The following is a 15,899-nucleotide window of genomic DNA, read 5'->3' as shown; positions in this document are numbered from 1 at the left end:
AACAGTCCCCAAAACTGTTGGTAAGGGGCTAGAGGTGGGTGGGGAACCTAAGTAAAATGTTTAAAGCATTGGTCTAGTAGTGTGTGGGGTAACCTGCTTCTGTTCCATTTCCGTGGGAGCAGCAGTCTGCTTGTTACTTCTTCAGTGTCTCCATGGTGGCTTGGCATGGAAGTTGGCCTCCTTTGAAGTATAATCCAATCCTGGCAGCTATAAGCAGGCAAAGCAAAAGAAACATTATAACAAGAGGTTGAAGGAAAAGTTCACATGAAATTTATGACTGTGATGACATAAGTGATCTTAAAAGGTAAAATAAGAATTGGCAAGGCAGTAATTCATTCTGTGCAAGAGTATTGAGTAAGGGGTAAGCTATAAATAGAAGGCTCTAAATCCAGCCACAGATGAAAGGAAGCAATGACTTTATAAAGTGTAGAAGAGTTCAGTTGCTATTAAATTTTCAGCTGAACTCATGTGTAGTTAATAGTAGTGACTCCAGTGTACATTTTGAACACGAAGGCCAACAGAAAGCTACGGTAAACATCATACTTCCAAGTGAGACATCTGAAGCATTTCCTTTTAAATTCAAGCAGAAGACAAAGTTCTCAACCATCAGCATTTCTATTCAGCATTAATTTGGAGTCTTAGACACTTTAATAAGATTAAAACCAAAAAAGGTTTAAAGCAAGAAACAAAGTTGTCAAGAATATCGACTGACAAGTTATTAGGACTCATATGAATTCTTTAAAAGTTGCTGGATACGAGATAAATGGCAGTTAAAATAGAGGATATGTAGGAATAAATCTAACAAGCCAAGTAAACCCTTTGTGAGAAAAATTGTACAAACTTCTTTAAGGACATAAAAGATGGAGAGAGATTTTTATAGATGAAAAGACTCTATTGTAAATACTGTGGTCTTCCCCAAATTAATAAAATTTCAGGCAAAATGCTTACAGAATCTTTTGTATTTTGGGGTGGTAGTGGTGGTAAAACATGACAAGCTCATTCTAAAATTAATTTGGAAAACATGGGGGTTCAGAATAGCCAAGATTATTTTTAAGAACAATAGGCAGGATCACTTGTCTTCCATTATTTATCAGTAGTAATTAAGATAGTGAGTATTGGTGCAAGGAGAGACAAATAGAACAGCAGAATAGGACCGCACAGGAACTGACCTACATAAATAATGGAATTTGGAAGGTGACAGACAGCATTTCAGTGGGGCTATTATGAAAGACAGTTGGCCCTTCACATGGAAAAATATACAGTTAGAATCTTGCCTTATTCCAGACACAAAGATAAGTTCCAGATGGATTAATGGCAACTTAAATGTGAAAAACCAACTCGAATGAAATGTACAGTGTGAGGAATTTAGTCAGTACTTATGAAATATCTTTGTATGATGACACATGACAATTTATCATGGTGATTGTTTTGAAATGTGCAGAAATACTGAATCACTGTGTTGTGCACTAGGAACTCACACGTGTTGTAGGTCAAGTACTTATACTTTAAAAACAAGCAAACAAACTCAGAAAAAGATCAGATTTGTGGTTACCAGAGGGTGTGGGGAAGGGGAACTGGATGGAAGTAGACAGAAGATACAAACTTCTAGTTATAAGATAAGCAGTAAGAATGTAATGATAAACAGATAACACTGATATGATAATGATAAACAGAATTAACACTGCAATATGTTATGTACAAAAGTTAAGAGAGTTAAGTCCTAAGAGTTCTCCTCATGAGGAGAAACATTGTTTTCCCATTTCTTTTATTTTGTATCTATGTGAAATGATGCGTATTCACTAAACTTATTGTGGCAATCATTTATTTCATTGTGGCAATCATTTCACAACGTGTGTAGGTCAGATCATCTTGCACACCTTAAGCCTATACAGTCCTGTGTGTGTCAATTATATCTCTATAAAACTGTAAGGAAAAAAAAACTTAAAAGGAAAATATTGGAGACTATCCTAATGATATTAGAGTAGAACATACAAGTCAGTGAAGGGTAGAAGGCAAGTGTGTCAAGTTTCCTGTTGCTTCTGTAACAAATTACCACAAATGTAGTAGTTTAAAACAACAGAAATGATACTACAATTCTGGAGGTCAGAAGTCTGAAATAGGTCTTACTGGGGTAAAATTAAGGTGCCGGCAAGACTGCATTCCTTCTGGAAGACACAAAGGGAGAATCTGTCTCCTTACCTTGTCTAGCTCCTAGAGGTCCCTGGCGTTCCTTGGCTCGTCGTCCTCTTCATCTTCAAAGTGTATCACTCCAGTTCCGCTCTCTATCCTCTATCCCTGACCCTCCTGCCTTCCTCTTATGTGGACCCCATGTGACCATGTTAGGCCTATCTAGAGAATCCAGACAAATAGCCCCATCTCTAGATTCTTAACTCTCAATCACATTTGCAAAGTGCCTTTTACTATATCAGGTAACCTGCTCCCAGGTTCCAGAGATTAGGATGTGGATATTTTGGGGGGTGGCGGGGAGGGCAGTGGAAGTGAGGGGACATTAGTCATTGACTGAACCAACCACAGCAAGCCACAGATTGGAAGAATATATTTTCAGACCTTTATAAACTGCAGAGGTTTAATGTACAGAATATCAAATCAATTGAGAAAAAATAAAAGCCTATTTCAAAAATCAGAGAATATGAAGAGGCACTTCAGAGATGTGAGAATAACGGCTAAGGACATACAAAGGATGTTAAACCTCACTAGTGATCAAGTAAATGCAAATTAAAGCAGTAATTAGGTAGTATTACCTTACTTTAGATTTGAAGATCTGACAACACCAAAATTTAGTTTAATGGTAGAGAAGTGGGATTATTCATACACAGGTAGTGGAAGGAGTGCCAGTTGTGATGAGGGAAAAATAAGGATGTTTGATGCATCATTTATGGATAGAACAAACTATACAGCATATTGATAAAAGGAAATACAATATAGTAGGCGAGGTTCACGTGTTACTAAGGATGTTACAGTAAGGATGTGTAAGAGCTAGAAAGATTCACGACAGCTTCAGGGTAGTGGAGGGGGGAATTAAAATTCAACTGGACAAGTTATGTTTTACTTGTTTATACAATTTGATATAAATATAGTAAAAATGATTTACTTCTGGGTGCTGATACATGGTCATCTAGGTATTATGTATTCTTTTTGAAATGTATTATAACCTTTTTGTTAAAAAGGAAAAAGATGAGTTAGAAAGTAAAATTGATTTTCTAAGTTAAATGGAAGAAGCTTTTATGAAGGGGATTATAGTTCACTGTAGAAGAGTTTGGTTTGGGAGGCTGACAGACCACTACGTGTTGGCTGAGTGACCCTGAGCATATTTCTGGCCACTCTAAGCCTCAGCTTTCTCATCTAATAAAATGAGGATTAAATGAGCTAGTGCATGTGAAGCCTTTAGCACATGAAAACACACAATAATATTATAATACCTCATAGACAATAATTAACATTTGTTGTACAACATCAAGACTTGATAGACTGAAGGTATTTATATGATTTTATTTTAAATAGGCCAGGCTTAGAAGATTCTAGGTTACAGTCTAATTAGAGGTTTATGAGCCTTCTATTACATTTTCATTTCAGATATCTTTTTGGTATTTCTCTGCACTGAAGCACACACTATGTTTACTTTCCTTGAATTCAGTCCAGTTGCCCTTAGTCTTCTTAGCCATGGTTCATTTGGCAAAGATTAGGGTGACGTGATATTGTCAGCTGTACTGATAGGGCTGTTCTCAGTGGCTGTTTGCAAGATATTTTTAAAATAAAATAACATGTTATATTGAGAATCTAACCAAATAACATCCTGAGGTGCTATCAACATCTTTTCCACACAAGCAGTGATCTGAAACTCAAAGAACTGTAGAGTGCCAATGTACAAGTCTGTAGGGTTTGTGTGTGTGTGTGTGTGTGTGTGTGTGTGTGTATGTAAATAAGTGGGCATGTTTATTGCTCAAAAGGAAAGAGCCAGAAAAAAATGGAAGGTGGAAATGTCAGAGAGAGGAAGAAAGCTGATGATGAGAGACAGTTGATAAGGGACAAAAGGATTCAACTGGACTTGGCAACTGGAAATACCTGGAAGCGTGAAGATCTGCTTAAGGCAGATAAGGATGTAAAGTGCTGAAATGCAAACGATGATAGCTAACTTTGCTACTCTGGCAGATGAGGCTGCAAAGACGGCTGGAGATCAGAACGTGAAGGGCTCTGTACACCAGGAGAGGAAGTTTTGGACACTTGCTAGAGATCAGGGCTCAGGATTTCCTTTCAGCTCAGAGATCGAACTTGTTTAAGTATCCTAGGCACTTGGCAAATTATCTGGCCTGCAGCAGGAATTCAGAAATGTTTGCTAAATTGAATACTTTCTTCTCCCTTCTAAGCACTGAGAAGCAAGGCAAGATTTTCACGCCTTGTTTTCAGTATTAACAGTCAGTCAATAAATTGTCCAAGTGATTTTCATCTCTGTTCTCACTTCCCGGATGGCCTCTTTTTCTCCAATAAATGTGGTCTTTGAAGGGGACGTTCCCTTTGATTATGTTTTTGTCAGCAATCTCTCTCTCCCCTTCTCCCCCCATCATAGTCTTAACACAGACTCTAACTCGAGACATTCTGTGTGATTATCCAAGCCATGCTTCTAGGACACCAACATATTTCCATTTCAAAAATCTTTTGATTATGTGCTTTCAAGTTATGGTTTTTGTGCTCCCTAGAGCAAAAGATTAAAGTCTTGGCCCCATAATGACACCAAGCTAATCAGTATAATTTAATATTTGCTTCATCTATAAAGTTAGGAAAAGACCATTCGACAGACTTCATTCTACCTCAAAGACCTATTATATGAATAAAAATGAATGAAAAAAATATATAAAGTACATACATTCTCTTTCCTGTCTTAAACTCATACAGTTGATGATTAGGGAAACTACATGAGAAAAAGGAAATATATTTGTATAAATTCATCCCCATTATTAAATCCTAGTTCAAGTCTGTGTAGCTTTAAAGAATGTCAAAAATTAGAAATTGACACAATATTATAAATTAACTATACTTCAATTAAAAAAGTCAAAAATTAGTAGTTGGATTTTAAAATTTTATCCAATTATATTGAAGATGCATTGATATAAATACATTCCTTCTAGTAGAGTGCTTGTACCCAGGGTCTCAGAGCTTCAAATTTAGACGGTGGGCACACCTGTTAAGTAGATGGGTAGGTAGGAATAAGGGTCACAGATACTTCCCCGCTGAGCAAGATGAAGTCAGCTCCTGGAGATAATATCACACCTGCCAATCAAAAATATTCTACATGGTAAAATTACTGGTACTTAGAACATTTTAGAACCGGAGGGTAAGGGTTAAAAACATGGCCTCTGGGGCCATAATGTCTAGTTTTAAATGCCAGCTCTTTTACTTACAGTATGTGACCTGTGCCTTGATTCCTCATCTGTAAAGTGGGGATGATAATGGTACCCATGTCAGTGGGATGTTGGATGGATTACATGAGTGAACATAGTTCTGTGATCCCTAACATGAATGTATTTTGGGATTTGGCATTTTTCACATTTTATTTATTTATTTATTTTTTTAGCAATTAAAAAAATATTTATTTAAATTTACATATGTGTACTGTTCATTGTTTCTAAGAACAGTTTAGAGCTTTAGCTTTTTTTTATTTTTAATTTTTTTAAACTTTTTTTATTGAGTTATAGTCACTTTACAATGTTGTGTCAAATTCCAGTGTAGAGCACACTTTTTCAGTTATACATGAACATACATTTATTCATTGTCAAATTTTTTTTTGCTGTGAGCTACCACAAGATCTTGTATATATTTCCCTGTGCTATACAGTATAATCTTGTTTATCTGTTCTACATATGCCTGTCAGTATCTACAAATTTTGAACCCCCAGTCTATCCCTTCCCACCCCACCCCCCTCCCCCCCGGCAACCACAAGTTTGTATTCTATATGAGTCTGTTTCTGTTTTGTATTTATGTTCTTCTTTTTTAGATTCCACATATGAGCGATCTCATATCGTATTTTTCTTTTTCTTTCTGGCTTACTTCACTTAGAATGACATTCTCCAGGAACATCCATGTTGCTGCAAATGGTGTTATGTTGTCGGTTTTTATGGCTGAATAGTATTCCATTGTATAAATATACCACTTCTTCTTTATCCAGTCATCTGTCAATGGACATTTAGTCTGTTTCCATGTCTTGGCTACTGTAAATAGTGCTGCTATGAACACTGGAGTGCAGGTGTCATCCTGAAGTAGGGTTCCTTCTGGATATATGGCATTTTTCACATTTTAAAGTCATATGGCTCACATATAGCATATAAGAGAATACCCTCAGAAAGGCTCTGGGCAGCACCCCATAATTAAGCACATTTCTATTTCTGTAGCAAAATATAATCATAGCTATATGCAAGTTGGATAAATATTATAGTCTTCTACTTAGGTTTTTTGCCAAATGAATTAGATTTTTAAAAATTGGAGTTTTAGAGCTTTTTTGGATTTCAGATATATGTATCTCCATCCATCCATCAACAATCCCCTACCTATAGTGTGTGTGTACATATGATGCCCAACATATTAAATGCCATATATATTAATTACTATTACTGTAATATTTAAAAATATCATTTTAGTTGATGGGATGAGGAGTGATGAGTTGTTTCCATTCTTCCTTATTGAAAGTTCGTTTGTTCAAGTATTCTTTTTCTTTCTTAACCACATCCTCCTTTTAGAAATTGTATCCTCTCTGCATGGCTTAGACTTGACCCAGCAGGAATGTCCTGTTACTGCTGACACCTAAGAAGAGCCTTTGGCCCCAGATGGTTGGCTGTCTTCTAAGTTAGTGTGGACTGAGGCCAAGAGATTTGTAGAGCTCAAATTGTAATTAAATTCTGGCAGTTTCTGTTGTCCTTGGAAAGTTCCAGTTACTGTGTCATCTTCAGTTTTGAAGACTATTAATAGTCTATATCTCTACTTTCATGTTCGGAAAATGTGTCAGAAAAATAAGATTCTGAAATAGTTCTTCAGCACCCTGTATTTCTGAATGATTACCTTCCTAATCTTTCTAACCTTTCAGCACATTTATGAATCAAGTACATTTATAAATGTAAGTGCCGTTGACCCTTGAACAACACAAAGGATTAGGAGCACTGACCTCCCCCTACAACCCCAGCAGCCAGTGGAAAATCTGTGTACTGCTACTTCTGCCTCAAAAACAAGGGAACTGATAAATGTCTCACCCAAGGGCAGGAAGCTGAAACAGTCTGGATAGAATCAGGACTCAAACCTAGTTCTTTTGATTCCACATATTTTGATCTCTAATCAAACAGAAACTTTTACCCACACTTAGTTAAATATCCATAAAATGAAAATACACATACTATTTTTATTGGAAAAAATCCACCTGTCAGTGGACCCACACAGTTCAAACCTGTGTTATTCAAGATCCAACTGTATATTTGTGAATTAAGACCATTAAATTAAAACAACTTAAATAGAGAAAAGTCAATTTAAATATATATATATATCAGACATCTAGAGGGGGAATGACTTTAAGCTTAGAAACAACAGATGTTCTAAGATGAAAAGTTTGACAGTTTGGACCACATGATGATACCTGTTGTTGTCAGTGGAGAGGGGGGAGATTATTCCACATCAGTTAGTCATATTTCTTCCTTGGTTAATGCTGTTTGTTGGTTTGTGTTCTTTACCCGTTAGTGTATTGGGTCTCTTAGAAGATTCTTAAACTCATAAAAATACTCTCAGTCATTTTCTACAATTTTTTCCTTAATCTTCTTGCATTGTCATTTTTAAAAATTAAGTAAGTTTTATTAGGTTTTTAATTGGGGGGGGGTTATTTGATTGATGGATGGATATTAATGGAAGTACTAGGAATTGAACCCAGAACCTCTTGCATGCTAACTAAGCACATGCTCCACCACTGAGCTGCATACCCTCTCCACCATCATCATTTTTAAAACAATTTTTGTGATCCTTTCCATCAAATTTTGCATTGTCACCTTAACATAAATTTTTAGATATACTGTTGCTAGATTGTCTTTGAATGGGGGAGTGAATTTGATGCAGTCTGAGTGACAATGGCAGTCTTTTAAAAACATCTTTGTGGCGTTCTGCAAAAGGAAGAGGGAAAATATACATTTTTCTTAGAACATTACTTAGCATTTAATTTACATCCCCAAGTAAGCTTTCAATTTTTCCCCTGTGGAACTGAAAATATTATGTCAGCATCAAATGCCTTTAATGTAAGTGTCTGTTGTTCTTGTCACAGCAAACTCTTTACTGGGGAGAGTGTTGCTGATGGCTGACCATGAGCCAGACCCAGGCCCCTTGCCTGTCTGCCCTTCCTTACTAATTAGTAACTCAGTGGGTAGATGTGTGAGGTACGCTGAAGTGCTTTTTCAAAAGCTCGAGGGTGAAGATGCTGGAGAAAGTCCAGCAGTAAAGTCGGGGGCTTATCTGTGGATTTTGATTATCCATTTGTTTTCAGTCACCAGTTTTAGTGGGTAATTTAGAGCTGGCTGTTGGCTGCGTTTCTAACCTACTGCTGCCTTGGATTCCTACATGGATATTTCTTCTATAAATGGTTGGGATGCTTCCAGTTCCTATTTTGCAGATAGCAGAAGAGAAGCTTGATCTTGCTTGCAGTCACTCAGGAACTCAGTGACTGGAGATGAATTTCCATCCCTGACCCAGTTTTTGCTGTTTACTGAAGGAAAATCAGTGCTCCGGGGCAGCTTTCTCACGCATGGCTGACTGTCTCACTGCGCACAGTGATGCGCACCTTCTTTTCCAGCATCCTCTAACCCCTAAACCTGCACTATCCGACACCACAGCACTAGCCACGTGAGGTTGTTTAAATTTGAATAAATTAAAATGAAAGAAAATGAATTCACTTCCCATGGTCACGTGAGCCACATTTCAGATGCTCAGTGGCCACGTGTGGCTGGTAGCTCCCGTACTGAGGAGCACAGATACACAACATTCCTATTGCTGCAGGAAGTCCTATTGGACAGGGCTTCATGCCTTCCCTGACCCACAGGGAACCTTTGCCACATAACGTACAGAGAAAATTACTCACACGTTTACCTAATTTAAAACCCTAGAGATATCTTGGCATTCTTTTTCTATCTTTCCTCGGATTTCAGAGGAAGCACAGTTCATCCTTTTCAAAGCAATCCTTTCCCTCAGGGACTGAGTCCAGTCAGAGGTTCTGAGCTGACGGGACAGGGGGTCAGACCACTGCCTTCTTCCCTAGAACCACCCCTCTTGCCGAGCATTCTTCAGCTTCTTCCTCCGATGCTGCCACTTTCCACGGGGCCCACGGGTGTTCACAGAAGCCCCCAGCCCACTTCCCTCCTCCTCTTCATCAAACTTCTCTAAAAAAATAGCCTGTGTGCCCTGTCTGCAGTCTCTCCCCACACACTGTTTCACCGGTGAGGAATCTCAGGTACCAAGAAATGAAGTGACTCACCCAAAGTCACAGTGCTTCTGAGGGGCAGAGCGAGGTTATTTGCCCCTAAGATATATATCTTGCAGAGCTTTTGTAACAATCTCCTCATTCTTTCTACAGCGGTACAGGATTCCTCCGTGAATGCGCCGTAATTTACTTAATCAGTGCCCTCTTGTTAGACATTGAATTCGTTCTCCGTCCTCTGCTACTGCAAACACTGCTGCCAGGGATAACGCTTTCACAGTGCATTTTGCTCTTACGCAAGTATATCTGCAGGTCACCTGAACGAGCCGGGTGTTTGACCGTTTATTTACTGTTCTGAACATCCACAGTCCCTCCACTCATGCTCTGCTTCTCATGTACCACTTTATGGATAGTTCAGCCCAATCCTAGTCCCCTGCCCAGAAGCCTTCAGGGATGCCCAGTTTACAGGCAGTAAATCTGGCTCTGGCCTGTCGGTGTCAGGGAGAAGCGGGCGACTCAATACACAGTAGCAAACAGTAGGTGCACCTGACGCTGTTTCCTGTTGGACTCTGTGTTGGAGCCAAGGGGGTCTACTTGCCATTTCCCTAACGTGACTCACATATTTCTGTCTCCCTTCTTTGCACAGAGAGCCTTCCTTCTATTCTCCCTAGGGCCCCCCAGATCCATTGCATCCTTTGAGACTGAGTTCACACACCACCACGGCCGGGAAGCTTCCTTGAGTCCTGCTCCCTTCTGCTAAAAGGGATCCAGGCTTCCACTAGGAACTCTCACAAGGCACATGCTTCTCCGCCCTGGACTGCATTACAGCATCTGCACAGTTCTCCTAATTTAGCCACTCGTTAGTAACGCCCCGAACACAAGGATGGTGAACTTGTTTTGATTTCTTCCCCATCCTAGCATGGTACCTTGTACATATTCATGAATGAAAAAGAACAAAATTGATTCTCTTCTTGTCTGACATGAGGGCTTGGGCGAATACTTACTTTTAATGTAGAAATCACTCCCATCCCTGTGCATTCTGGCTTTTTGTCGCTGATGTTAAATGAGAAATGCCTTTTCTTCCCCCCTAGGAATGTTTTTAAGAGCCTAGAGCCATGAAGTCTTGTTTTCTCAGTGACTGCTTCCGTGACCTCCTGGGAAATGAGAGTGCCCTTCCGTTCTGTGTTTATTCTCTTGCCGGCCAAAAGCAAGGCAGGACCAAAATGTGGTCCGTATTACAGCACAACCAGACCTTAACATGTGATTGGAGCCAGGTCTCCACTTTCATTACGAGATTAAGATTGCTTTTCCAAAAGTTCAACTTTAGTATACAAAGGAAGTGAGTACAAATTAGTAATGGAATCTGACCTCACCACTGCACTTTTGACTACAACACCATCAGAGGGTAGAGCGGTAAACGACACGCCCGTGAGAAGCAGTGGGTCCAGGGTGCCCTGCGTTCTGACTGGGAGCCACTGAGGTATGGCTGCCCTGTATGGTGATGCTTTTTTTGTCTTTTCTCTGCTGTTAGGTTTTTGAAGAGCCCTCCATTAGCCTTTTTGCTCTGGAACATTGTGAGGGGAGAGAGTTACACCTGGAAGAGGCTGTGAACTCTGTTCTGAACAAGGACCTGCACTTCTACACCCAGTCCGTGTGGGTGAAAAGCGGACTGTAAGTCTGGGACGGGGGCTGGGCTTGCTTCGGTCACTCTGGTAGGACGGAGTTGCACAGCTGCGTTTTAGTGCCCGCGCTGCTGTGTTTTGGTCTGATGGTCCACTTACTCCTCTTCTCTCTCCATGTAATACCAGTAGTTCCTCTTCAGGCACGAGAAGGCTGTGGCCTGTGTCCAGGGGCACAGCAGGCAGCGGTCTGGGAGAAGAGCCCTCGGGGAGAGAAGGGCTGCCTTGTGTTCAGACCCTGTGTCCCCGAGTAGGTGGACCATGTGAGCTTAACCATTTGCGCCCACCGTCCTTTCAGGAGAAACCTCATTAAACTGGCAACTTTGGCCAGTTGAGACCATTGCCTGCTTCAGACACGTGACTGTCTGTAGGACTAACAGGGTTTTGTGTTTTGTTCTGCCATCTCCTTTACTCTTGGGCTGCTGGCTCCAGAGCGCTTACGCTCACACTTGGAGTCCTGGCTGAGCCAGCCCGCCCGCCACGGTTGCTGTTCATGCAGGTTGTTGGTCAGGGTGGATCCAGGTCCTGTGGGGCCTGCACTTTTGCAGTCTGGGGAGATGACTCTAAGAAATGAAATGAAATATGATGGATACATAAATTCGTTATGAACTTGCATATTTATTGAAAACAAAAATGATAAGCAGCCTGCAAGTGAGGGGCACTGAGTTGAAGCGCCAATGCTTCCTAGAAAATCTGCCTCTCAAGCCATTTTTTTGTTTTGTTTTATTATAAGTACTGAACCCAGGACCTTCTGCATGCTAAGCACATGCTCTACTGCTGAGCTATGCCTACCCCGCCGAGGCCGTTTCTGAGAGGGACTGTCAGCCTGCATCTTTGGTGTTTTGGTACCAAAAGTTGACTGAAAGAACACACATAGCTCTCAGTGATTAATACAGATGCCTGTTTTCATGTCTTAAGACTTTCAAACTGTTTGATAATCGACTGCTTGTTTTAAATATTTGGGGATAATGAAAGAGAAAGCTGAGATTGTGAATTGATTTGAAAATTTACTATAAGTGGTTTCTGTATCATTCACATGTACAGCAGTTTAAATTTCCTTCTGCAAAGCATTTCACCTGGTTTGATGTTTATTAAACATAAATTGATTTGCTCTCTAAGCCTCATAACCCATATATTGTATCCCAGTATATTATTTACCACTGAATGAAGTCTGAACTGAATTCTACATCCCTGTGGTACAGGACTTTCATAGCATTTTTGTACATTTCTTTTTTTTTTCCCCACATTTTGAAGTGCAACTGATGATTATTGATTCACTTTTGGAAATTTCTCACAGGCTAATTTCACTTTGTACATAGAAATCTGGTGCCATTTTATCTTAACATCATATTTCTTCTCTTGAGCTCACCTTCACTCACTGTTCTGGATTCTCTGCAAGAGAACTGCTGCGTGGAGTGAGGAAATGGTGAAGGCTGTCTGAGGATCCTTCTAGGCTACAGATGGCTCACAGAACACCCCCTAGTGCACAGCCAGCTACCCTCAGTGACAAGTTTTGTTTTGTTCTGTTTAATCACCATGTTTTCCCATCTCTCTATCTTTGGTGGTGATGGGGGCCAAGCTTTAACGCTTTGCAGCTGTGGAATTCACATCTTGCTTAGGTTTTTATAACTGAGACTCACCTGCCTATAAGCTGGAGAGGTGAGTCAGTCTCTCCATGGTCCCGCTGTCCTAACCCTGCACCAGTCTGGTGGTTTAGATTGTGTCGGCAAGAAGGGGCAGAGGGGAGGTTGTCTCTCTCGCTCATTCATCTGTAATCTGGCCAGGCCTGAACTCGGCTGTGGGGAGCAGGGCACTTTGTCTGAACCAAGCAAGGCAGCTGCCTCATCTTCCATACATACTTTCCAAAAGCACCTCTTGCGGGTGACCTGGAGTCCTGCTGAGAATTTCAGAGCCTCCTGGCAGCCCCACCAGATTCTCCTTAGCTGTCCAGCTTGATAACCACCTTGGGCTGGGCTCGGCAAACTTTTTCAAGAAAAGGCCAGATGGTCTTTTCAGTCTGTTGGCCGTCCTGCCTCTGTCACAACTGTTCCACATGCTGTTGTGGTATAAGAGCAGCCAAGGCCAGCCTGGAAAGCAACGGGCTGACTGTGTGCCACTGAGTAGGGCTCCGGATACTCACCTCCAGGGCCTGCACACTTTTATACATTTTCCGACTTGGTGCACAGTGAAGGTCCCCAGGGTACTGAGAACAAGTTGCTTTGGAGACCTTGAAGGAAGAGTTCAGACAGGATCTCTATAGATAATTTTAATTAGTCCTCTCCTGGAGAAGTTGTGGAAGGAGGTGTGCCTGGAGAGGTGGCTGGAGCCGCCCAGAGAAGCTGCTGAGGATGAGGGACGATGAGCCTGAGAGTGGGACAGGAAGCTGGTGTCTCTTACCTGGGTGATGGGGAGGGGTTACAGTCTACCCTTGAATGTTACATTATGGAAAAAACTTGGCATTATCAAAGGAACACGGGATTGTAGAGCTGGAGGGAACCTTGTTTTGGAAGTAAGGAAACCAGAACCCTGACTGGAATCTAAATCTTCGGCGCCCTGGCCCAGTGGGCTTTCTCCTAGTCCTCCCTGCTTTTTCCTGCATTTTCCCTTAAAATACACTCTTAAAACATTGTTTTTCCTAAAAGAAGAATCTACAAACTTAGAAGTTTTACAGAATGAGCCCTATATGGTATAGTAGCAGGTATTTTTTGATTAGAAATTGCTTTCTGTTTTAAGCATCCCATTTCTTCTTGTTCTCATATAGGTGGATAGCTTATGAAGGACCCAATTTCCTAGGAAGACAAATCCTACTCAAGCCTAACGAGATCCCAAACTGGACAGCGTTCAGTGGATGGAAAACAATCGGCTCTCTCCGTCCTATGAAGCAGGTAAGGAGAAAAGAAACAGAAGTCCCCAAATAACTTGATTTCCTAGTAGAAATGTCATAAACCACAGCATCTGAACCATGGACTGTTTAATTCAGCTTGCCATTTATGTTCCAGGGGGATCGGATTAGGATGAGGATCTTTATAAAATTGTACCTAAGGTCAGCATAGGGTTTTAGCTTTGTGTCCAAAGTCGTATTGAACTTGTCTTTTCTTGGAAAAATAAGTGTCTTAAGCTCTGTGGCAAGCAGCAGAAACAAAAATGAGCTCTGAGAGTGCACTAAGTTTTACTTCCTAAGTATCTGACTTCTCCCCTCCACTTACATAATACTCAGGAAGGATCCTGGCATCTAATTAACGGGATATTTATTGCACACCTACTGCTTGTCAGTCTTCTATTCAAAAGCTTCCCACTGCACGTGGGGTGCAGTCTAATCTCTGCAACGTGGCCTCTGTGATCTGGCTCCCCCGGCCCCTCCAGCCTCGTCTCTCACCGTCTCTGTCACCTGCATCGGCACAGGGTGCTTTCCCATGCTAGCACAGGCCGTGCCCTCTGTCTGCAAGTTTCGTCCCTCATTCTTTGGTCAGTTCTCACTCCTCTAAGTCCAGCTCAAGTGTCGGGTCCTCCAGGATGCGTCTTTCACCCTCTCCCAGTGGAAATCAGATCCCTAAAGACCAGGTTCCTTTTCTACAAGATACTGCGTGCGGCCAGTAAGCAGTAGTTGTTGGGCTGGGCGCTTTCTCCCTCTGCTGCGAGGCATGGACTGTGCACGTGTGCTCGCTGCTCTGCACCTGGTGCCCGTCACCACGTCTGGCACATTGTGGGAACTGAGGGCCTATTTGTCTCATGAAGGAATGAATGTGTAAGTGGGTAAATGAATGTCTGACATTATGCAACAAATTATGGACGATATGTAAGGCTAGACATGGTTTCTGCCTTATCGGAGCTTACATTTTTGTTGGGTAAAACACACGTAGCTCAGAGCAGTAATATAAAATGCAAAACAGTGTATGGTCATCTAAAAGCCACAGGCAGTGCCTGATTTTGAGGAAGGAAGTTTGATAGGAGGTTCCGTGGAGGGTGGGAACCCAGGCTAGGCTGCTGGGGCGCCATGGCCCATGGATGTGCCATTTGGACTTATCTCATCCCTTTAGAAATGCTTTCTCACTTGATTCCAACAATAGTCCTTTAAGGTGGGAGTTATTACTGTTGACCCTTGAACAACATGGGTTTGAACTGCGCGGGTCCATTTATGTGCAGATTTTTCCAGTAAATACTACAGCACTACAAAAATGATCTGCCTGGGTTGGCTGAATCCGCACATGCAGAACTGAGAATACGGGGTACAACTGTAAGTTATACTCAGATTTTCAACTGCATGATTGATGCCCCAACCTCCACGTTGTTCAGAGGTCAACTGTATTCCCATTTTCTGGAAGGAAAAATAAGGCTGAGAGAGAGAAAGCAAATTGGCAAGTCATCCAAGTGTCAGAACAAGGATTTGAACCCACATCTTAAATGCTCTAAAATCTGTGTTCTTAAACAACCACACCCTACTTTCCTGCAAAATAAGACAAACATTTGTAAGACAAACATTTACAGGGTGGCACCATATAGCTCAGGCCCTGAGCTGAGGGTAGCATAGTGGTTATAAATGCTGAGGCTCTGAGGCTAGATGTGATGCATGAAGTGGCAAATACACGGTAGCCAGTAAAAGAAATTACCCTAATTGGTCTTGCTGCCCCCTTCTCTCCCTCCCTCTCTCTGTCTCTCTCACACAGAGACATGTGCATGTGTGCACACTATGCTCACCTCCACCGCTCTGGTTCTGTTGGTTCAAACCCTAGCTCTGCCCCTCAGAAGTGAAGCAGTAGTCAGTCAGTCAG

General features: G+C 41.4%; 1 protein-coding gene across 1 annotated transcript in view; it reads left to right on the top strand.

The window, feature by feature from the left end:
- CRYBG3 (crystallin beta-gamma domain containing 3) overlaps positions 1–15,899 on the top strand; it is a 103,405-nt gene that overhangs the window by 81,196 nt on the left and 6,310 nt on the right. The window contains exons 18-19 of the mRNA XM_031445150.2: positions 10,983–11,122; positions 13,892–14,015. Of these exons, the coding sequence (XP_031301010.2) occupies positions 10,983–11,122; positions 13,892–14,015 (264 nt within the window). The remainder of the gene's footprint in view (positions 1–10,982; positions 11,123–13,891; positions 14,016–15,899) is intronic.

This window comes from Camelus dromedarius, chromosome 2, assembly GCF_036321535.1.
Source record: "Camelus dromedarius isolate mCamDro1 chromosome 2, mCamDro1.pat, whole genome shotgun sequence".
NCBI classification, from domain to species: domain Eukaryota; kingdom Metazoa; phylum Chordata; class Mammalia; order Artiodactyla; family Camelidae; genus Camelus; species Camelus dromedarius.
The sequence above is the reverse complement of the archived record's forward strand: the minus strand, read 5'-3'. Positions and strand labels throughout refer to the sequence as shown.